Source organism: Tarenaya hassleriana, unplaced genomic scaffold (assembly GCF_000463585.1).
Source record: "Tarenaya hassleriana unplaced genomic scaffold, ASM46358v1 Cleome32, whole genome shotgun sequence".
Lineage (NCBI taxonomy): Eukaryota > Viridiplantae > Streptophyta > Magnoliopsida > Brassicales > Cleomaceae > Tarenaya > Tarenaya hassleriana.
The window spans coordinates 1439339-1458814 of NW_010966372.1; the positions used below are offsets into that span (position 1 = coordinate 1439339).

At 43.0% G+C, this 19476-nt stretch overlaps 7 protein-coding genes across 10 annotated transcripts; all 7 read left to right on the forward strand.

Annotated features, from left to right (window-relative positions):
• On the forward strand, positions 1-3351 carry LOC104821098 (E3 ubiquitin-protein ligase RGLG2-like). 4 transcript variants are annotated; one of them, XM_010551864.1, is made up of 12 exons: positions 1-86; positions 847-1200; positions 1287-1371; positions 1447-1587; positions 1673-1786; positions 1873-1970; positions 2060-2139; positions 2214-2319; positions 2449-2576; positions 2653-2818; positions 2895-2951; positions 3065-3351. In XM_010551864.1, the coding sequence occupies exons 2-12, from the start codon at positions 898-900 to the stop codon at positions 3143-3145; spliced, it is 1359 nt and encodes a 452-aa protein (XP_010550166.1). In that variant the 5' UTR covers positions 1-86; positions 847-897; the 3' UTR covers positions 3146-3351. The 4 variants fall into 4 exon arrangements, with proteins under 4 accessions (XP_010550166.1, XP_010550168.1, XP_010550167.1 ...); XM_010551866.1 differs by lacking the exon at positions 1-86 and adding an exon at positions 175-597; XM_010551865.1 differs by lacking the exon at positions 1-86 and adding an exon at positions 175-578.
• Positions 3352-3553: 202 nt separating this feature from the next.
• LOC104821171 lies at positions 3554-3919 on the forward strand. The gene has a single exon (XM_010551970.1). The coding sequence runs from the start codon at positions 3554-3556 to the stop codon at positions 3917-3919; it is 366 nt and encodes a 121-aa protein (XP_010550272.1).
• A 262-nt stretch (positions 3920-4181) lies between these two features.
• On the forward strand, positions 4182-5366 carry LOC104821099. The gene is made up of 2 exons (XM_010551868.2): positions 4182-4839; positions 4909-5366. The coding sequence occupies exons 1-2, from the start codon at positions 4324-4326 to the stop codon at positions 5206-5208; spliced, it is 816 nt and encodes a 271-aa protein (XP_010550170.1). The 5' UTR covers positions 4182-4323; the 3' UTR covers positions 5209-5366.
• A 279-nt stretch (positions 5367-5645) lies between these two features.
• Positions 5646-9315, forward strand: LOC104821100 (protein SIEVE ELEMENT OCCLUSION A). Its single transcript, XM_010551870.2, has 8 exons — positions 5646-5719; positions 5777-6362; positions 6469-6549; positions 6635-7104; positions 7320-7429; positions 7515-7657; positions 7867-8331; positions 8442-9315. The coding sequence occupies exons 1-8, from the start codon at positions 5646-5648 to the stop codon at positions 9075-9077; spliced, it is 2565 nt and encodes an 854-aa protein (XP_010550172.2). The 3' UTR covers positions 9078-9315.
• A 1247-nt stretch (positions 9316-10562) lies between these two features.
• LOC104821101 (protein SIEVE ELEMENT OCCLUSION B) lies at positions 10563-13910 on the forward strand. Its single transcript, XM_010551871.1, has 8 exons — positions 10563-10837; positions 10920-11458; positions 11534-11643; positions 11719-11861; positions 11964-12211; positions 12307-12568; positions 12890-13186; positions 13342-13910. Exons 1-8 carry the CDS (start codon positions 10613-10615, stop codon positions 13714-13716), a joined length of 2199 nt encoding a protein of 732 aa, XP_010550173.1. The 5' UTR covers positions 10563-10612; the 3' UTR covers positions 13717-13910.
• Positions 13911-14860: 950 nt separating this feature from the next.
• Positions 14861-17844, forward strand: LOC104821102 (protein ABHD17C). The gene is made up of 5 exons (XM_010551872.2): positions 14861-15162; positions 16250-16286; positions 16387-16623; positions 16721-16768; positions 17195-17844. The coding sequence occupies exons 1-5, from the start codon at positions 14861-14863 to the stop codon at positions 17576-17578; spliced, it is 1008 nt and encodes a 335-aa protein (XP_010550174.1). The 3' UTR covers positions 17579-17844.
• Positions 17845-18564: 720 nt separating this feature from the next.
• On the forward strand, positions 18565-19251 carry LOC104821103 (classical arabinogalactan protein 11). The gene has a single exon (XM_010551873.1). It carries the CDS (start codon positions 18667-18669, stop codon positions 19087-19089), a length of 423 nt encoding a protein of 140 aa, XP_010550175.1. The 5' UTR covers positions 18565-18666; the 3' UTR covers positions 19090-19251.
• The last annotated feature ends 225 nt before the right edge of the window (positions 19252-19476 follow it).

A 19476-nucleotide genomic window follows, 5' to 3' on the forward strand; every position in this document is an offset into this window, starting at 1 on the left:
CGGCATTCCGATTTGATACGCCATTGAAGGTCCTTAACTGGCGAGATTTTCTTTGGCCTATCCTTCTTTTCTTCATCATCGTTAAGGTAGGGTTTTTTTTTTTTGCCGGAGAAAGACGGTCTGTTCTTCCTAAACTTTCCGGCTAATGTTGTTGGAAAGAGTTGACAAAATCTTCGTCTTTCTTTTTGGATCTCGATGGAAAATTTGCGTGGAAAGTGTCGATTGGTCGAGTTGTTTTTTTCTCTCAACTTGTTTACTAATTCTGGGTTTAAATGGATTAGAGTATGGCGATGGGTTTCTGAAATTGTCTTTTTCTTAATCTAGAACTTAAAAATTTTCTGATTTCCTCTTATCGCGTTTTCTGAGTCGGTGACGGTTACGTGGTTGAATCTTCATCTTCTTTCAAAGACCAAGCGCCGCCTACCTTTAGGTTCAAAGCCGTTTGGTTAGCGAGAAAATTCAATAACTTTCCAGGAAAGTTTTCACCTTTGAGGCTATAATTGCCTGCTGTTAGGTCTCCTGACTCGTTTTGAAGGAAATATTTTTTGGGTTCTGATTGAAACCTCAGAAGAGAAAAGGTTTGAATCTTTGCTTTGGGTATGTTTATCCATATGTGTTTTAGGTTGAATCTATGGCATGTAAAACCCTATTTTCTATATCTGCATAGCAAATTTCCTTTTTTTTTTTGGTGGAAAACTTGCTGTTCTTGTGATTTCATTTTCTAAATGCCAATCATCTCCTAACACCTCTAAATATGAAGCGCATTGGTAATTTCTACAAATGTTTCGTCTTTTCCGGTGGGAATCTCTCTGTGCTGAATGCCAATTCTTTCTGAGTCCTTTGCAGGTGTTGATTTGACTGTAAAGGTTCGATTGAACTAGGGTTTTGGTGAAATTGATGGGGGCAGGGGATTCGAAGGAGAACTGGACGCAGGATTCACCGTCGTCCTTCCGTTCAGCTTCAACGTCACATAATTCTGAACAAGGCTATCCTCCTCCGCAATATGGTCGTCAAGAAAGCTACAGCTATCCACCCCAACAAGCCTACGCATCCAACTACGGTTATCCTCAAGCGCCATATAGTCAGGAGGGCTATCCTCCACAGCCATATCCTCCACCTTCCCAAAGTCATGGCAATGATAGGAAGAAGCTGGAGCGGAAGTATTCAAGGATAGCTGATAATTACTCTTCTTTAGATCAGGTGAGCCTCATCCATCGCTGGATTTCTCGTTTTGTAACCGGCTTGTTACAATCACTAAAGGAGGAATGCTCTGCCTGTGTCTACAGGTGACAGAGGCCCTTGCACGTGCAGGTCTTGAATCTTCCAATTTGATTGTTGGATTCGATTTCACCAAGAGCAATGAGTGGACAGGTGGGTTGCTGCAGTTAAACGCCATGATACCTGACGAGAGATGCTGAATGCCTTTGCTTCTGTATTTTTGAACAGGAGCCAAATCCTTCAACAGGAAAAGCTTGCATTTTATAGGCAATGGTCAAAATCCGTACGAACAAGCAATCACCATCATCGGAAAAACATTAGCTGCCTTTGACGAGGATAACCTCATCCCATGCTATGGTTTTGGAGATGGTATTCACTCCCCATCTGCCGTTTATTTTCTTGTTATGTATCCCAGAAGTCTGTGTATCAACCAGCTCCACTTTTGTCTCTGCAGCATCAACTCATGATCAAGATGTGTTTAGTTTCTATCCAGAAGGTAGATTCTGTAACGGATTTGAAGAAGTGTTGGCTCGGTACAGGGAAATCGTTCCTCAACTTAAGCTTGCAGGTTGGTTTTCCTTCTTTGACCTCCTTTTGGATTCCACAATTTCCTCATCAAGTGGTGACTATCTTTTTGCAAACTTTGTATTTCAGGGCCAACCTCGTTTGCCCCGATCATTGAAATGGCAATGACCATAGTTGAGCAGAGTGGTGGCCAGTACCATGTCTTAGTGATAATAGCTGATGGGCAGGTAGAGATTACATGTTATTTCCACATGTAGCTTGATGATATTTCACCTTTGTCCCCAAGAAACTATGCAAAGGCAATTGGTCATTTCAGGTTACAAGAAGCGTTGACACTGAACGTGGACAGTTAAGTCCACAGGAACAGAAGACAGTTGAGGCCATCGTTCAAGCAAGGTGGGTGTTTTTTGCAAACCTTTTACCAGTTTGGCTGTTTTCTGAGATCTGAGAGATTTCATGGTCTGCCACAGTAAGCTTCCTCTGTCAATTGTCTTGGTCGGGGTTGGTGATGGACCATGGGACATGATGAAGGAATTTGATGATAACATCCCCGCTCGAGCATTCGATAACTTCCAAGTGAGTGTTCTTTCTCTTCATTTTTAAAATTTTTTTGGTTGGGCTCAGTTCATCAAAGTTTCTTTTTCTTAGTTTATTTTGGTATTAATATCTGAGCAACCTTTTAATCTGTTGTCTCTTTCTTTCTAGTTTGTGAATTTCACGGAAATAATGTCGAAGAACAGAGAGCAGTCCCGGAAGGAGACAAAGTTTGCACTTGATGCTCTAATGGAGATTCCCTCACAGTATAAGGCGACAATAGAGCTGAACATATTAGGGTAATTCCAACATAAGCTTGGCATGATTTGCATTGGGCATGCCATTTGGTGGTGAATGCTAATATTGTTTATGCAGGCGGAGAAATGGGAGTATACCCGAGAGAATTCCGCTACCACCTCCGATGGATGCAGCAAAACCTTTCCACATGCCCAGTTTCAAAGCGAGTGTTCCTTCTTATACGAGAGAAAGCAAGCCCGTTAGTAGTGCCCCGCCGGCCCCAAGCTCCTCATACGATAACCAGGTACTCGGACAGAAGTGCTTTTTCATCAATCAGGGAAAGGGTCCTAACCGGTTTTTGGGTATTTGATATGTAACAGATGTGTCCGATATGTCTGAGCAATCCCAAGGACATGGCCTTTGGTTGCGGCCATCAGGTAAACACCCTTTCTTCTTCACTTCCTCTACTGTAATCTTTTCAGACAGACATCAATACAAGTTGTTGTTGTTGTTGTTGTTGTTGTTTCGTGTGGTGATGAATATCAAACAGACGTGTTGCGAGTGTGCACCTGATCTCCAAGTATGCCCCATTTGCCGCGCCCCCATCCACACCAGGATAAAGCTCTACTGACCCCTTTTTCTTTGTGGGATCAATCTCGTCTTTCTGTACAAAAGAAAAAGATTCGTTTGTTCTTTCCTTCTGCTGGGAGTCGTGATGATGATGTATTGTAATAACTCTTCTCCGTTAGTTTTTTTTTTTTAATGGAATGCTTATCTAAGATGTGATGGTGGGTCCACGTCGTCAGTTGTTAAGGCCGAAGTCCACGTTTTTTTTTTCTCTTTTGTCCTGTATGGTTTCTGGTTGAATTGGGCTTTAAATGACCACGGGTGGCAAAAGCCATTAAACCACATCTAAGGTGTAACAGAAAGTGAGGTTTGCATTAAATTCAACACCCAACTGCTTACTCACCATCCCTCCCTCACATGATAGCATCTCTCTTTATTCCTCTGAAACCGAGAACCTCCTCCTGCATAGGAAATGGCCTCATCCATCAGTCTCCCTTACCAGAGGCTCACCCACGAAGGTAGCTTGGATGAAATCCATCTCCTTCAGCCAAGCTTCAGAAGACAGTATCCTTACAGGTTCAACAGACTCAGGAGGAGGAGGAGGAGGATCAGGGTTAGGGTTCATAAACTGAGGAGGTTCTTGAGGAAGAAGGCCAAGGGGGTCAGAACAGGTATTTCCAAAGTGTTGAAGAGGCTGAAGGAGAGCCAGGCCCATTTCGGCGATCTCTTCGCTGGCAATTACCTTTTCATGCAAGTTAATCCTACTTGTCTCAAGTATGCCTTTGACCCATCATTGCAAAGCAGCAATGCCTTCTCTCTCCCTCCGGCTTACATGTAATCCTAATCCTCTCGTGATTGATTGTTTTATGTTTTTCTCTTTTTTTTCCTAAAGGTCAGAATGTACTGTTCTGCCTGATATTTTAAAAAAAGTGTTTATATACTATGAATATTGGTGTTGATTTACATTTCACCAGAAGTATGCCTTTTATGAGATTATGGCAAAGGGGCAAAGTGAGGAAGAAATTAAATCATACAAGTCAATCTTCTTCGTTTCTCGTGAATGGCTTCTTTAATTTCATAAAAGGCCCAATATCAGCCCATTAGCATTCCATCCGAACCCAAGAGAATTCCAAGTATCATCACCACCACTCGTATTCCATCCAAAAACATACCAAGTATAAGGTCGCTCCTCTCTCAGAAAGTTTCAAAGGTTTTTTTTTTTTTGGAAAAGAAAAGGCGTAGATGCATTCCCTTGGATTCAACCTACAGGCGTCTCCAGTTCAATCCAAACCCAAAATTCTGAAACCGAGACATTCGAGCGCATCAAACAGACCCTATGAAACCGAACCGGGACCATCCTCCTCGGCCGGTAAGATCAAACGGCTGGTACTCAGCAACGAAGGCCGTACAAAACTGAACCTCGATCCTGACCGTGATTTCTATTCCTACCCGCGTTTCGTGAACCACGTGGACGACCGGTTCATATCCGCCTTAACCGATTTGTACAGAGAGCGGATAAGGCCCGGTTCGGTCGTACTAGACCTGATGAGCTCATGGGTAAGCCATTTACCGGAAGAGGTTAAGTACGAGAAAGTGGTGGGTCATGGTCTTAATGCACAAGAGCTCGCTAGGAACCCTAGACTGGATTACTTCTTCGTCAAGGATCTTAACGAAGACCAGAGGTTCGAGTTCGACGACCAGACCTTTGATTCGGTTTTGTGTTCTGTCGGCGTCCAGTACCTCCAAGAACCCGAAAAGGTAAACCGATTCGGTTGATTAATGTTTTTGTAAATGAGGAGGTCCTGAATAAACGGAGGAAAGTGGCAGGTGTTTGCGGAAGCGAACAGAGTAATGAAAGCGGGAGGAGTGTTCATAGTGAGTTTTAGCAACAGGATGTTTTATGAAAAGGCCGTAAGGGAATGGAGGGAAGGGAGCGGCTACAGCCGCGTCCAGTTGGTGGTTCAGTACTTTCAGTGCGTTGAAGGCTTCACTCAGCCTGAGGTCGTCCGAGGCGGAGACCAGACGTCTGTTCTTGATCGGCTCCTCGGGTTTCTTGGTCTTTCTTCTGGACCCGACCCCTTCTATGCCCTTGTTGCTTATAAGAGCTTCAAACCTTTATACCACTAGTTCGATGCAATCGACAAGTTTGCTGTTTTGCTGAATAGCGGTGACATATAGGATATATATATATATATATATATATATAGGTTTTGCTTTTTCTTGTGGGGTTAGTGGCCTCGACAAGAAGTAAATATCATTTCTTTGGGACCGCCTTCCTTTTTTTTTCACTTTAATTGTGATTCTTCCTGTTCTTGTTCAATGGTCACCCACCCAAGTAAGGTAGCCTCAGGCCCCATGCAACGAGGAACACAAGGATGGCCACAAGTGCAATCTTTTTTTTTAGGCACTATATATCTATATATGCACAAGTACCTGAAATAACAATTATTACAAAAGGAAAAAAAATGGTAAGTAAAAGACAATAAAACTTAGCTTTGATCCTTAAGGAATATAAACATGAAATAGATTTGTGTAAAATGTAAAGATTTGGTTAATGGAATCAAATGGCTAACAAGTGTGATGGTCACAACGCTCATTTTGATAAAACCAAAGAAGAAGCAAAGAAGTTGATTCAAAGGTCCCCTCACGCCTTTATTCTGTACCCTCCAACTTATATATAAACGCAACTCCCCAGCCCCATCATCTCCATCTCTCTTGCTTTCTTTCTTTGCTTCTTCAGCCTCTACATTTCTCCATCTCTTTCAATTATGGCCCAAAACTTCCCATTGGTCCCAAAACCCCTTGGCGGTGCCTCTGACGATCCTCTCAAAAGGGTCTCTCTTATCCCAAGAGTTCCTGAGCATAAGGTCCCCGAAAATGTAGGAGAGAGACGTCCCTTAGCCCCAAGAACCGGAGAAGAAAAACCCTTTGGTGAGGAAGAGGGCCATCACCTTGCTCCAAAACCGCCTTCTCATGAGATTGAGAAGCTGAGTGATGTGGTGCCAAAGAGCGTACGGCCTCATGAGTCAGAGGATGGTCTCCCCAAGCAATCCTTGATATTCCCAAAGCCATTGGGTCAAAGACTGGGATTGGGAAAGAAGGCGCCTTTTCAGAGAGGAGGAAGGCCGATGTTTGCACTTTCTGATGACAGGGTGATGTTGGAAAAAGTGTCCAAGACTCATAGCCCCGACATGCTCTCCTTCGATGTCATTTCCCTTCTCTCCATCGTCCATGACATCTTCAAGTCTCATGTCCCATCCCTCGACCGCTCTCCTTCCAAGGTTGTAGTCATTAGACACGCTTTCTTCCATTCCAAGAAACTTTTAGATATTCTGTAATCAGAGCAATAATGAGTGATTTCCATCGAAACTTATTACAATTTTGCAGGCGCCGCTCGTGTTCAAGGATTATGCTGATTACACCTCCTTTGAAGCATTTGCAGAGCTCATCGATCAGATTTCCTGCGAGGTTTTATCATAGCGCAGTGCTTTTAGTTACTTTCCCATGTGTATACAAGTCACTAAGATTTATGTCTCTCGTGTATCTCTGGTAGATCGAATGCAAGTGCATGCATGGGGGCGAGTCTCAGGGCCTGATGTCCTCAGGGTTTCATCTGGACAGCCGTCACACAGCCGCATTCTCAGTTCTGTCTCTCATCTCCAAGTACCGTTGGGACGCAAAAGCAGTCCTCGTCCTAGCGGCCTTGGCCGTGAAATACGGTGTTTTCCTGCTGCTGGCTGAAACGTATGCCACCAATCAGCTCACAAAATCACTGGCAATGATAAAGCAGATCCCAGGCATTTCCTCGCAAGAGACATCTTTTAACAAGCGTCTTGAGAAATCCCGAGTGCTGATGCAGGACATGGTTGATCTGACCACTACTATCATTAAGATTTACGAGCTCCCACCTCATTACATCACAGAGGCATTCACTGGCCACGTTCCCATCGCTGTTTACTGGATTGTTCGCAGTGTTCTGCTCTGCACTTCTCAGATCAGCTGCGTCAGCGGCTTCAGACAGGAGTAAGTGTTCGTTATTTGTCTTCATTTTTAGTTTCTGTTTTTTTTTTCAAAGAGTGGACAAAGAGAGTTTGAAAAACACACGGAAGCATAAACCTCAATTCTTGATTTCTCCATTGGTATTTGGATCATCTACAACTATCTAAAAGAAAAACAACTTTGTCTTCAAGAAGGAGTGTTTTATGGAAGTATATTCGGTTTTCTTGCATGTGTTTCAGCCAAGTCATGTCGTTTATGGAAGTCTCTGAGGTACATGAGAACAGCGAACGGCTCAGAAAGATCAATGCCTACCTGACTGAACAACTGAACAAATCTCTCGACAGTATCAGTAAGCTTTGCTCACCACTAAACTCCACCCACTTTCTCTGTCCGAGGTATACTCTCTGATCACAGCTTCTCCCGCTTGGTTACAGAGGAAAAAAAGACCGAAGACGAATATCAAGAACTCATTCGGATATTCACCACAATGATTCACATCGATATTGTCCTGCCCCTGCTTCGTCTTTTCAGATCAATCGATTTTCTTTACCACGGAAGCGGCCATTCGAAGAGACGGGTAAAAAAATAACATGAGCTTTAGCACCAGTTTTTCATTTTTATTTTTCAGACAAACGTTTTTGTTTAAGATCAAAACAAGTTAGTTAATTCAACTCACGTTGGTTAAGCAACCAATACAACACCAGTCAACTCTTGAAAATCAAGAAAACAAGAAAGACATGGTAACTTTATTTTCTTTTTTTTTTTTCTTGGTTCAACATTAATCAGGTAGGAATCGATGCCTTGTCCCAGAAGAACGTGTTGCTTCTGATATCAGACCTTGAAAACCTCGAAAGAGAGATGTATATTCTTGAACAGCTCTACAATGATGCGTGGCAGCAATCCTTCGAGATTCTATGGGTCCCAATTCAAGATCACTGGACAGAGTCTGACAAAACCAAGTACGAGACGCTTCATTCCGGCATGAAATGGTACGTTCTCGGAGAGCCTTGGATGTTAAGTGCAGCCAGCTTGAGGTTCATTAAGGAGTGGTGGGGCTTTAAGACCAAACCGATCCTCGTAGCACTCGACCCAAAAGGGCAAGTAGTGTCGACAAACGCTTTCCCCATGATCTGGATTTGGCAGACCTTTGCCCATCCCTTCACCAACTCGAGGGAACGTGATCTCTGGGCTGAGCAAGAATGGAACCTCGAGTTCTTGATCGACGGCACTGATCCTCACTCCTTAACTCAGGTTCGTAATTTTAACGCTTTTTAATTCTTTAAGATTCTAGTTTTGGTTACCGTTTGTTTATGTGTCAGGCAAACTAAAAAAGATCATATTTGTTTTCTTGTCCGTGTCAGATGGCGGAAGGAAAATTCATATGCCTCTATGGAGGAGAAGACATGCAATGGATCAGAAACTTCACAAATCTATGGCGTGGGATTTCAAAGGCCGCAGACATCCAACTGGAGATGGTTTACGTCGGGAAGAGGAACCCGAAAAATGGGCTTCAGCCCATAATAGATAGAATCAGGGAGGAGAGGATCAGCCACACTCTTGTGGACATCTTCCAGATATGGTTTTTCTGGACCAGAATCGAAAGCATGTGGGAATCGAAGCAACGTGTGCTGAAACAGAGAACCACCAGAAAAGAAGAGAGAGAAGACATTGTCCTGCAAGAAATAACATCTCTGTTAGGTTATGGAGGAGAAGGTGGAGGATGGGGGCTGGTGAGCAGAGCATCGGAGCTGATGGTAAGGGCGAAAGGCAATGTGTTCGAGATCGCTTTGACTGAGTTTGACCAGTGGAGCGGTGAGATTCCTTCCAAGGGTTTTCTGAGAGCGCTCTATGATCACCTCATGGCGCGCCGTCCGCCTCATCACTGCACCAGGTTCATGCTTCCTGAATCTTCTGGAATCATTCCGAACTCGGTCGAGTGCACTGAGTGTCGCAGGACCATGGACAAGTTCTACTTGTTCCAGTGCTGCCTCGAGTGACCCGCAGCTTGTGATTCTTCTCCGGTTAATAATAATATACTATAATGGCATGCATGTTGTTTCCGTCCGGTTTATGAATGTCAAGAAAAAGCTTTGTAATAAATTTGTGATGGGTCAGTCTGAGACCTTTTGAGTCTTGACGTTGTTTGTGTTTATGAGTTTCATCATTACGAAAATAATTAAAAAAAAATGTTGTAAGCGCTTATAGATCATATGAAAGTTCCTCTCTCTTGATTAATTTGAGTTAGTGCTCGAAATAATTTCTGTAATAACATAATATTAATTAGCTCGAAAACAACATCAGATAAAGTTGTATAAAAGGCATAAGCTTTGCAGTAACTTTCAAATGGATATATATCATATATCACAGTTTTTTTTTTTTAAATGCATGGCGGTTATTGATTAATAAAGAAATCAGACCATACAAGTTACTTCTTCTTAGCTTGGAAAGCGATACAGGAATAAGTGGGATTGTAAGAACCTGTCTAAGACAGAGAAAAAAAGAAGACCAGCTTTTGACAAATATATATACAAAGAGATGATCGATCATACTTAAGGTTATGTATGGAACAACATTCATAGTGTTTGTGTTTCGTGCATGCATGCAGTTTCCGCCATTAAAAACTCTTACAAAGGACAGATCCAACGTAAGGTGTGCGGTACAGAGAAGAACCAAACATTTTATATTTCCTTTTCCTCATAGCCATGTATTATTATTACATTTCGACAAATGGAAACATTTCATTTACATATATATATATATACATATATATGCATATGTGGGACTAATTTCGCTTTTGTTTTTTGTTTTCCCATTTTATATATATCTGATGAAATTAAATTCCATAGTTTTACCCCAAAGCAGGCAAAGAATCAAATTTAATATCACCCTTTTGTTAAGTTCACTCTTGAAATTAATTTGAGAGACAAAGAAACAAAAGCAAAAGTGAAAAAATAATAATAACATGAGAATCCAAGCAAGGAATGTGTTTCCTGTCGTGTCTTGTTATTCCATAACAATGCTCCGGTATTGAACCGAACTCTAGACTTTTTGCCTCTGTTTAGCTTTGTATATATCTACTGGTACGTGGCATATCTTTTTATAAATTAAATGCAGTTTTGTAACCTTGCGTCAACATCATCTATCATGTACATATATATACGTAATGTATAACCAGAAATCGGAATCTTGGACGATCCTTGTAGAAATTGAACAGAGTCAAAGAATGGATCATTGTAACTGTATCCATCGCTATTTCCCATGACGATCTTTTAGGAGTTATGGTGAATTGTCATTCGTTCTTATACAAAGGAACGAACCGGAAACGAGAACAAAACCAAGAATAAAGGTCATAAAGAAGGTTGAAGGGAGTTGCCGGATTCCTGTAATTTTGATTGCCGTTGAAGCAAAGAAGTGGATTCCTCCTCGCCTGAACCTGTATTTAAGGCGCTGAGACGATAACACAATCTACAAACACAAAAAGAACTCACAATATCTCCATTGTAATCCCAGAAGCATTTGTGTTGATTGAGAAATGGAGTCGCTGATCAAGAACGAACAAGCTCGCCAAATGGCAAAAGCCACAGGCTCCCATGAAATAAACAGCACGGGATTGACTACGTCGGGGGATGAGAATGTGATGCTGAAGCTCATTCAGCACACTCATTCCCCAGATGCCCGTGAATTCGAAGTGGGTGGCCTTCTCTCCCTCGTCGAAGACATTCTCGACCGCGCCACTCTTGACGCTGACGATGCTTCTGTAAGTGTTTGTATGATATCCATCTGCATGTCTTTCTGTATACACATTCACATATACATGTATTTTCCTTTGTTTTGTGCAGAGGTTTCCGGCGAGCACAGAGGACAAGATGCTGCAGTCTCATATGATGAGCGTTCTTGACAGCGTGTCTTATGCAGTCGATCGTGTGGCATGTGAGATAGCCTACAAGTCGCTGACAGGCTCAGACGCCCACCAGATAACAATGTCGGTGTTTGAGCATCTCTCCAGCTTCCACTGGGACGGGAAGCTGGTCCTGACCCTCGCTGCTTTCGCCTTGAACTACGGTGAGTTCTGGCTCCTGGTCCAGTTCTACTCCAAGAACCAGCTGGCCAAGTCCCTGGCCATGCTCAAGCTTGTCCCTGTCCAGAACAGAGTCACCCTCCAGTCAGTCTCCACTTCCCTCAATGACCTCATCCGAGAGATGAAGAACGTCACCAGATGCGTTGTGGAACTCAGCGAGCTGCCCGGTCGCTACATCACTCCGGAAGTGCCTGAGCTCTCAAGAACCATTGCCAGCATCCCCATTGCTGTCTACTGGACCATACGCAGTGTCGTGGCTTGCATTGCTCAGATCAATATGATCACAGCCATGGGCCATGAGTACGTTTTTTTTTCTCTTCTCACTATCTTTAGTGTGCGATATTGATGGAAATACACTGTCATGATTGGTTTCAGGATGATGAACACTCAGATGGATTCATGGGAAGTATCTATGTTGGCTAACAAGCTCAAGAACATTCACGAGCATCTCTCTGAAACACTGCGGCTCTGTCACCGCTACATAGGTTAGTCTCTTATAACATATCATGTTTCAACCCAAAAGCTTATAATAACTGTTTTCCGATACTCTTGATTTGCAGAGGGCCAGAGGAGCTCCGAGGCCCTAAAGAAGCTGTATGCTCTATTTGAGGCAACTCACATAGACAACATGAAAGTTCTCAAGGCATTGATCTATCCCAAGGATGACATCTCCCCTCTTCAAGACGGCATTACCAAGAAAAAGGTTTTCTTCAGATCACACGGAGCGTTGCAATCGATTCACAGATAGATAACAGAACCTAAACATGGGGCATTGTAAAAAAGATGCGTAATCCCTGATTTGCAGGTTCACTTGGATGTGCTGAGAAGGAAGACAGTCTTACTCCTCATCTCAGACCTGAACATATCACAGGATGAGTTAAGGACTTTCGAGCAAATCTACACTGACTCGAGGAAGAACTTAATGGGACATGACGGCAAGACTCACATGCCCTACGAGGTTGTCTGGATCCCTGTTGTTGACCCTATCGATGACTACGACCGCTCTCTCCCCCTCCAGAAGAAATTCGAGGCTCTCCGCTCCACTATGCCATGGTTAACATCCCCCCCTCCAATCCACATCTTGTGCTTGCTAAATAGGTAAAACCAGGACATACATAATCGAACTCGTTTTTTCGATTTGGCCGCAGGTTCTCGGTGGACAGCCCAAAGATCATACAGAGACACGTGGTGAAGTTCATGAGAGAGAGATGGCATTTCATGAACAAGCCGATCCTGGCGGTGCTTGACCCGCAAGGAAACGAAGTCAGTCTCAACGCCCTTCACATGATGTGGATTTGGGGAACTGCTGCTTTCCCTTTCACCAGAACCCGCGAGGAAGAGCTTTGGAGGGGAGAGTCTTGGATCCTCAACCTCGTCGTCGATGGCATCGATCCTATCATTTTCAGCTGGGTAAGCGAGCTAATCAAAGTTTTAATCTTTGTTTTTTGAGTTTCGACGATCAGAAACTCGGTCGCGTTTTCTGGGTTCGTCCCGGATTTGACGGTAACAGCTGGGAAGTTTGAAACTTCTGAAACACATGTTCATTTGGTTTGATGGGTTTGGTCTAGATTCAGAAACGCTCGATTGGGTAACAAGAAAACCTAGATTCCGTTTTGAGGTGTCTGCATGCGCACTAATTCATAAAACCCAAGGTCTTCGCTCGATAAGATTTGAGCTAACGATATCGAGTCCATTGATTGTGTTTTGGTTCCTACGCTGTGTGCGTATCAGATAAAGCCAGAAACGTACATATTCTTATACGGAGGAGAGGACATGGGCTGGATAGAGAGATTCACAAAGGCGGCGAGAGCAACGGCAACCGACGCCAACATCAAACTGGAGATGGCTTACGTCGGAAAACGAAACCACAGCCACAGAGAACAGATCCGGCGGATCAGTGAAACCGTCAAGGCACGAGATCTGAGCTACAGCTGGACCGACCCGGCCATGATGTGGTTCTTCTGGACCAGGCTCGAGAGCATGTTGTACTCCAAGATTCAACTCGGAAAGGCCGATGACCACGACGATGTAAGTCATCCTTATACATCCTGCCATTTACATTTACTAACGACTATACATCACTCTTCTGGATTCATGGCTTTCCAAAACCCGCATTCAGATGCATGCATTTGTGTAAGATAATTAAAGAGAAGGGCATGGCTTAAATACAATGACGCATGCAGGTGATGCAAGGAATCAAGAAGATACTGAGCTACGACAAGATAGGAGGATGGGCATTGCTGAGCAAAGGCGAGGAGATAGTGATGATCGCACACGGTGCGATAGACAGGACAGTGAGCGAGTACGACCGTACATGGAAGACAGACGTGGCGACAAAAGGATACAAGCAAGCGATATACGATCATTACTTCGACGTGATACTGAGGGACACAGGGAAGCCATGCAGCCACTTCGACTTCCACATCACAGCAAGGAGCGGTCGCATTCCGGACAAGATGAACTGCTTCGAATGCCACCGTCCCATGGAGAAGTACCTCAGCTTCGCCTGTTGCCACGACGAGAAGCTCCTCCGCGATGAAGAGAACTACAACTTCTAGTCAACTCCCAGTTTGACAATACGTGTTTCTGGGTCGTATGAATACGTAAATAATGCCGAATCTGAATTCGTTTTGCCAGTGCCATGCATGGTTTGGCTTTTGTGGAGGCGATGTCCTTCTATCCATGTATGTCTATTGAAGTGTATTTTGTGATAATTTTATCAATAAAATGCTTTCATTGATTGGAGCGTATACATTGGGCTTAATAACATGGCATCACCCGTCATCGTGTCACGTTGGAATTTGGAAAGTTTCCAAACGGATGGAAGCTGTCACAAGAGAGGAGAGTGAAGGTCCACCACTCCATGACGGCTTTTCCCTTTGTTAGATTTCTTGAGGCAAAACCAACATACCCCTTCTCTTTATATATTTATTTAAATGGCTTCCATTGCTTTTATGTTAGTTGTTGATATTTCACTTTCTTTTCGCATATGTCGATGTGCCCTTCATGTCATGTCATGTGTGGTCCGTATGAAAACATGTCGCTTTAGGAATTACTATAAAATTACATCGCCCATCTATTATTTGATTAATCCAAACAAGAAAATAAAACCAAATATCCTCGGGTCCACGTCCACCTTGTGTGTTGTTAATTAATAATTACTGCTAGGTTCCCAAATCTACACCACCAACCCAATGTATGTGTGTGTGTGTGTGTTTGACTTTGACGCATTATTCCATTCACAAAAGCATAGGGAGCATGATTAATTATTATAGGTTGAATCGTATCATTTCATCCGAGCTTTTTACAGAAACAATCAACGAGCGCAACTCATTCGTTGAAAAATTCATTTAATATATTTATATTTCATTTTAAATTATCATAAAAGTACGATTTTAATATTATCATATCCCTTTTTAACAGTGGCATTAAAAAAGAAAAAGCATTCATTAAATTTATCCGATAATTAGAAAGGATTAATTAAATTAAATTAACAGAATAAATTTGTCCAAAACCCTTTTTTTTTTTCTCTTTTCATCTTCCCCTTTTCCCTTTCAGCTTGCACAGTGGCGCTTATTGTTCCCAATGTCTCTTCTCAATCCGCCATATCTTTCTCCCCCTCTCTTCCCAAGGCAAAATCTCCAATCTCAATCTTGTACAGCGGAGCCATAGGATTTTGTCCGTCTAGGGACCGGTAGAGAGATGGGTGGGGTGACGTCATCGGTGGCGGCGAAGTTCGCGTTTTTCCCGCCGAGCCCGCCATCGTACAAGCTGGTGACCGACGAACTCACTGGACTTTTGCTGCTGAGCCCCTTTCCCCACCGTGAAAACGTCGAAATCCTAAAGCTTCCGACACGCAGAGGTACGGAGATTGTGGCTATGTACGTCAGACACCCCATGGCCACATCTACGCTGCTCTACTCCCATGGAAACGCGGCCGATCTGGGTCAGATGTACGAGCTCTTCATCGAATTGAGCATCCATCTCAGGGTTAATCTCATGGGGTCCGTGCCCTTTTCCTCCCATTTCTCCTCTCTCCTTTTGCTGTGTTCCTGAGGCTTCTGTTAAATGTCTCTGCTTGGAAACATTAGCTGCTTTTTCCTTTCGCTTTGGCGATGTTGGTATTAGGGTATGATCAACTTTTTTTTTTTTTCAACTTTCGCACTGTTTTCTGATTGTCAGCTTTGCGGTTTGTTCTTGGGTTTGATTTGGGTTCTTGGTACCATCAAAGTTGTAGACTTTTCTTCTTCCCTTCTGATGATTAGCTTTTAGGTTGGCCTTTTCTGTCCGTTTAGTGATAACTGGTATGGGGTTTGATCAGATCGTGTTTCCTTTTCGTTTTCCTTGTAACTTCGACTACAGATCAAGTTCGTTCACCTGTTGGTTTGGTCTGTGTATATGAGAAAAGATGAATTTGGAGAATTTTCTTCTAGGTTTCTTCTTCTTAGCTGTATGATTGATTCTTCTGTTAGATCACGCTATTGTGACTTCTGGTTATGATTCTCATGGCTATGCTTCCTTTCAGAGTTCATTCTAATCAGACCTTTGGTTTAGACTACTGTTTGTCGTTAACATCAGCTTCATAAGACCTAATGTTCATTCTATTTTGGCTTTCTCTCTGATGAAGTTTTGGTTTAGGTTGGATGAAATAGTTTCAGGCCCCAAAATTTTGGTTTTTCGAATCCTCAAATTTGTTTGTTTAGGCCTCTGTCTCCGTTGTTTGAGCTGGTATATGTCAGATCACGTTTCTGTTTTGATGTTAATCTCTCAGCTGCGTTGCAATGACAACTAACCAAAACTGGGTTTGGGTTGAAACATGCCGTATCATGTTGGTGCACATTCATATTCATATAATCCACATATAAGCATCTGAAGTTCAAAGCCTACCTTTACATTGGATAAACCAAGTATGCCATGAACTTTCAAGTGTGTGGCTATATTCAGCTATGATCCGTTCATTTGCAATGTTTCATTAAGCAATCCGTTAATGAAAATGGCTGAAAAATAACCAAGCATGAGTTTTTTGCATGCTTCTGCCTTGTGTTGAAACAAGATGTGTTACTGGTTGACCAACTCTAAATGTGATTGCAGGTATGATTATTCCGGGTATGGACAATCAACTGGAAAGGTTTGTTCTTCTATTTCAGGGAGCAGAGATAACGATAATTTTATGGTGTTACATTAGAGTGAAGGACTAAACCCGGAATCTTGTCTTGCTTATGACACAGCCAAGTGAACATAATACATATGCTGATATTGAAGCTGCTTATAATTGTCTTGAAGAAAGCTATGGTGCAAAACAGGAAGACATTATCCTGTACGGCCAATCCGTAGGGAGTGGCCCTACATTGGATCTCGCTTCCCGATTGCCACAGCTGAGGGCAGTCATCCTTCACAGCCCCATTCTCTCAGGTCTAAGAGTAATGTATCCTGTGAAGAAAACCTACTGGTTCGATATTTACAAGGTAGAAACATATTTATTTTATCAATCTTTCTTTCTAATAATAGTCTTCTTCCCATTATAAGTGTAAAGTTTTTTTCTTTCTGCTGATGTTTTGGCAGAATATTGACAAAATTCCATATGTCAATTGCCCGGTTCTCATCATCCATGTAAGTTCAATCGCATTCTCTCATCACATAGATGCCTGTATTAGTTCGCATAGAATTGTATATCGGCAAGGCTGCTTCTAACTCTTAGAAACACAAACTGTTAACAAGTGATCTATTGCAACCGCAAATTGATGTCCACAATCAAATAAAACAGGAAGAGTAAGGTGAACCAACCAACTGATATGGTCATTCCTGATATGTTCGACTGATTATGCTATCCCTTTTCTGTTAATTTTAAATCTCTGACGAGTTTCAGTTGCATTTTCAACCATTGCCGAGTAAACCCGGTAGCTTCTAAACTACCATGCCATTGGATCCATAACCGAGAACTGTGTTCTTGCTCTGCTCAACCACCAAGGTTTTGGATCATGGAAAAAAAAAATTGAACTTTTAGTGTGGTTTGAGCATAAATGAGTGCATGTGCAGGGGACCTCGGATGAAGTTGTGGACTGTTCCCATGGGAAACAACTGTGGGAGCTATGCAAAGAGAAATACGAGCCGCTTTGGATCAAAGGTGGAAACCACTGTGATCTGGAACACTACCCTGAGTACATAAAGCACCTGAAGAAGTTCATCTCGACGGTGGAGAGATTCTCGTCAAGAGACAGGAGCCGTTTGAGCAGCAGCGCCTTGGATGGTTTGGAAATGCCCAGGAAGAGTGCGGACAGGAGGGAGAAGCCGAGGCAGAGCACGGACAGGAAGGACAAAGAGAAGCCACCCAAGAAGAGCAAGCTGAGAATATCGTTTGAGCATCTGGATCGGTCGAGGAGAAGCGTAGACTGCCACGACAAGACTCGGAAAGAGCGTTGACCATCTTCAGATTGAGAGGGGAAGGAAGAGTGTGGACAGATTGGATAGAGTACGCTCCGAGTAATCCATATATGTTTACGTATGGACATGTTCATGTTTATATATAGAGAGAGGTAGAGGAGTATGCACTATATACTCTTCTTGCAGAAGAAAGACGTTTGATTTGTGATTGTGATGTTTACGCAAATGGGTTGTAATTTATGGTTTGAGTGGTGATCAGAAGTCTACTTTTACTTAACTCCGCCACCAGTTGGAGATTTTATTAATATATGTCATTGTTACTTGTACATGATAAATTGTGGGTGATATGCGGATGCTACGCATGCATGTAGATATATAGCCGCAGGGGATTCCCAGACTTTTTATGTAAAACATGTGATGCTTTGGAAAATGGGAAGAGATGTGTGATCATTCTTTGAGGACATCATCCTTCTCGCATGCATTCTTGCTTTTAGATCCCCCCCCCCCCCCACCAGAAAAAAAAAGTGTATATATACACACACACACACACGGAGTTATGTATAATGTACATAACACATTTGCTTCCTCACCGCTAGAACTCGAGTTAGAGAGCAACAAGACGATCGCAAACAGAATCTTAAGCACTGTTTTCACATTACAATTATTGCTCGACCATGCTCTTGGGGATGTTTATGTGCCATGTCTCCTTCAGGCTGAAAATCAAAAAGATGCTGTAACATCTTTTGGGTTATGTAGTCTAATCTGCAGCATGCCCAATATGTATCGGCCCAACCCAACTGTCTAAACCCATTCGATTAGCCCATAGGATTTCTATTTTTTTTTTTTTTAAAAAGAAAAAAGAAAGGAAATGCAATATTAGTAATTCTATTTTTGAAAAAAACAAGGCAACGAAATCTCCAGTTTTGGCTCATGTCCGTTGATACTCCCTACATTTTCTCAAACTCTTTAACTTGAAAACCCATATAAATACCTCTCCCCCCTTCCTCTCCTTTTCCTCCATTCAAAGCTTTTGCAGTATTTCGACTCCTCCTCGATATAGAAAATACTGCTTCAGCTTTGGGGCATCTCATCTATATTCTATACTACTAACAGAAAAATAAAATAAAATGGCACGCCTGTTTGTCGCTGTTGCGTTCATGTTCTTGGCGGTGGCAGCCGCCTTCGCCGCGGAGGCACCGGCCGCTTCCCCTAAGAAGTCTCCGTCTCCGACCGCCGCACCCACGAAGGCTCCAGCCGCTGCTCCAAAGCCCTCCGCCAGCGCACCCAAGGCATCGACCCCGTCCCCGCTTGCCTCTTCCCCCGCCCCCGCCAACGACGACGACTACGCCCTCTCCCCCAGCGACGAGAGCGAAGGCCCCACCGCTTCCTCCCCGCCAGCCCCCACTCCCGAATCCGACGTCGCCGATGGACCCGCCGAGGCCTCACCCGCTCCCGCTCCCGAACCCAAGAAGAGCTCCGCCTCCGCGGCCAAGCTATCCATCTTCAGCACCGTTGCCGCCTCTGGCATCTTCTTCTTCTTCTCGTTCTAAGACATCAGGGTGATGCTTTTTATTTGTACAAGTTTTTCAGTGATTCGACACGAGGCCGTATTCAATTCTACCGATATACCTTCATCATATCGAGGATTTAATGGTTTAATTCAGTGTTATATATATTGTTTCTTCAATAAATATTATAAAACATTTGTGTTATCTAGTGGAGTGGTACGATTCTGGCTTAGGTCCCTAATTAGTTTAAAATCCGATTTCTCATAAATAATAGCGCACACGTGCGTGCGAGCAAAACCTTAACCCAAAAAGTGCAAGTGCAATGAAAATGAGACGTACATATAAATTGCACCTTCGTTTGGTAAATTGGATAAGAGGTATATTTGGGGGTTTATATGAAACTATAGAGTTCCCAAATACATGCAATTC

What these genes read in the sequence shown, in the direction of transcription:
- LOC104821098 (XM_010551864.1), top strand. Translation starts at nt 898, where the DNA reads ATGGGGGCAGGGGATTCGAAGGAGAACTGGACGCAGGATTCACCGTCG. An exon ending in CAAGAGCAATGAGTGGACAG is followed by an intron (nt 1,372 to 1,446) that starts GTGGGTTGCTGC and finishes ATTTTTGAACAG; the next exon opens with GAGCCAAATCCTTCAACAGG. An exon ending in ATGCTATGGTTTTGGAGATG is followed by an intron (nt 1,588 to 1,672) that starts GTATTCACTCCC and finishes TTGTCTCTGCAG; the next exon opens with CATCAACTCATGATCAAGAT.
- LOC104821171 (XM_010551970.1), top strand. Translation starts at nt 3,554, where the DNA reads ATGGCCTCATCCATCAGTCTCCCTTACCAGAGGCTCACCCACGAAGGT.
- LOC104821099 (XM_010551868.2), top strand. Translation starts at nt 4,324, where the DNA reads ATGCATTCCCTTGGATTCAACCTACAGGCGTCTCCAGTTCAATCCAAA. An exon ending in ACCTCCAAGAACCCGAAAAG is followed by an intron (nt 4,840 to 4,908) that starts GTAAACCGATTC and finishes GGAAAGTGGCAG; the next exon opens with GTGTTTGCGGAAGCGAACAG.
- LOC104821100 (XM_010551870.2), top strand. Translation starts at nt 5,646, where the DNA reads ATGGCTAACAAGTGTGATGGTCACAACGCTCATTTTGATAAAACCAAA. An exon ending in CAAATCTCTCGACAGTATCA is followed by an intron (nt 7,430 to 7,514) that starts GTAAGCTTTGCT and finishes GCTTGGTTACAG; the next exon opens with AGGAAAAAAAGACCGAAGAC. An exon ending in GCGGCCATTCGAAGAGACGG is followed by an intron (nt 7,658 to 7,866) that starts GTAAAAAAATAA and finishes AACATTAATCAG; the next exon opens with GTAGGAATCGATGCCTTGTC.
- LOC104821101 (XM_010551871.1), top strand. Translation starts at nt 10,613, where the DNA reads ATGGAGTCGCTGATCAAGAACGAACAAGCTCGCCAAATGGCAAAAGCC. An exon ending in GCTCTGTCACCGCTACATAG is followed by an intron (nt 11,644 to 11,718) that starts GTTAGTCTCTTA and finishes CTTGATTTGCAG; the next exon opens with AGGGCCAGAGGAGCTCCGAG. An exon ending in ATCCTATCATTTTCAGCTGG is followed by an intron (nt 12,569 to 12,889) that starts GTAAGCGAGCTA and finishes TGTGCGTATCAG; the next exon opens with ATAAAGCCAGAAACGTACAT.
- LOC104821102 (XM_010551872.2), top strand. Translation starts at nt 14,861, where the DNA reads ATGGGTGGGGTGACGTCATCGGTGGCGGCGAAGTTCGCGTTTTTCCCG. An exon ending in ATGGACAATCAACTGGAAAG is followed by an intron (nt 16,287 to 16,386) that starts GTTTGTTCTTCT and finishes CTTATGACACAG; the next exon opens with CCAAGTGAACATAATACATA. An exon ending in GCCCGGTTCTCATCATCCAT is followed by an intron (nt 16,769 to 17,194) that starts GTAAGTTCAATC and finishes GTGCATGTGCAG; the next exon opens with GGGACCTCGGATGAAGTTGT.
- LOC104821103 (XM_010551873.1), top strand. Translation starts at nt 18,667, where the DNA reads ATGGCACGCCTGTTTGTCGCTGTTGCGTTCATGTTCTTGGCGGTGGCA.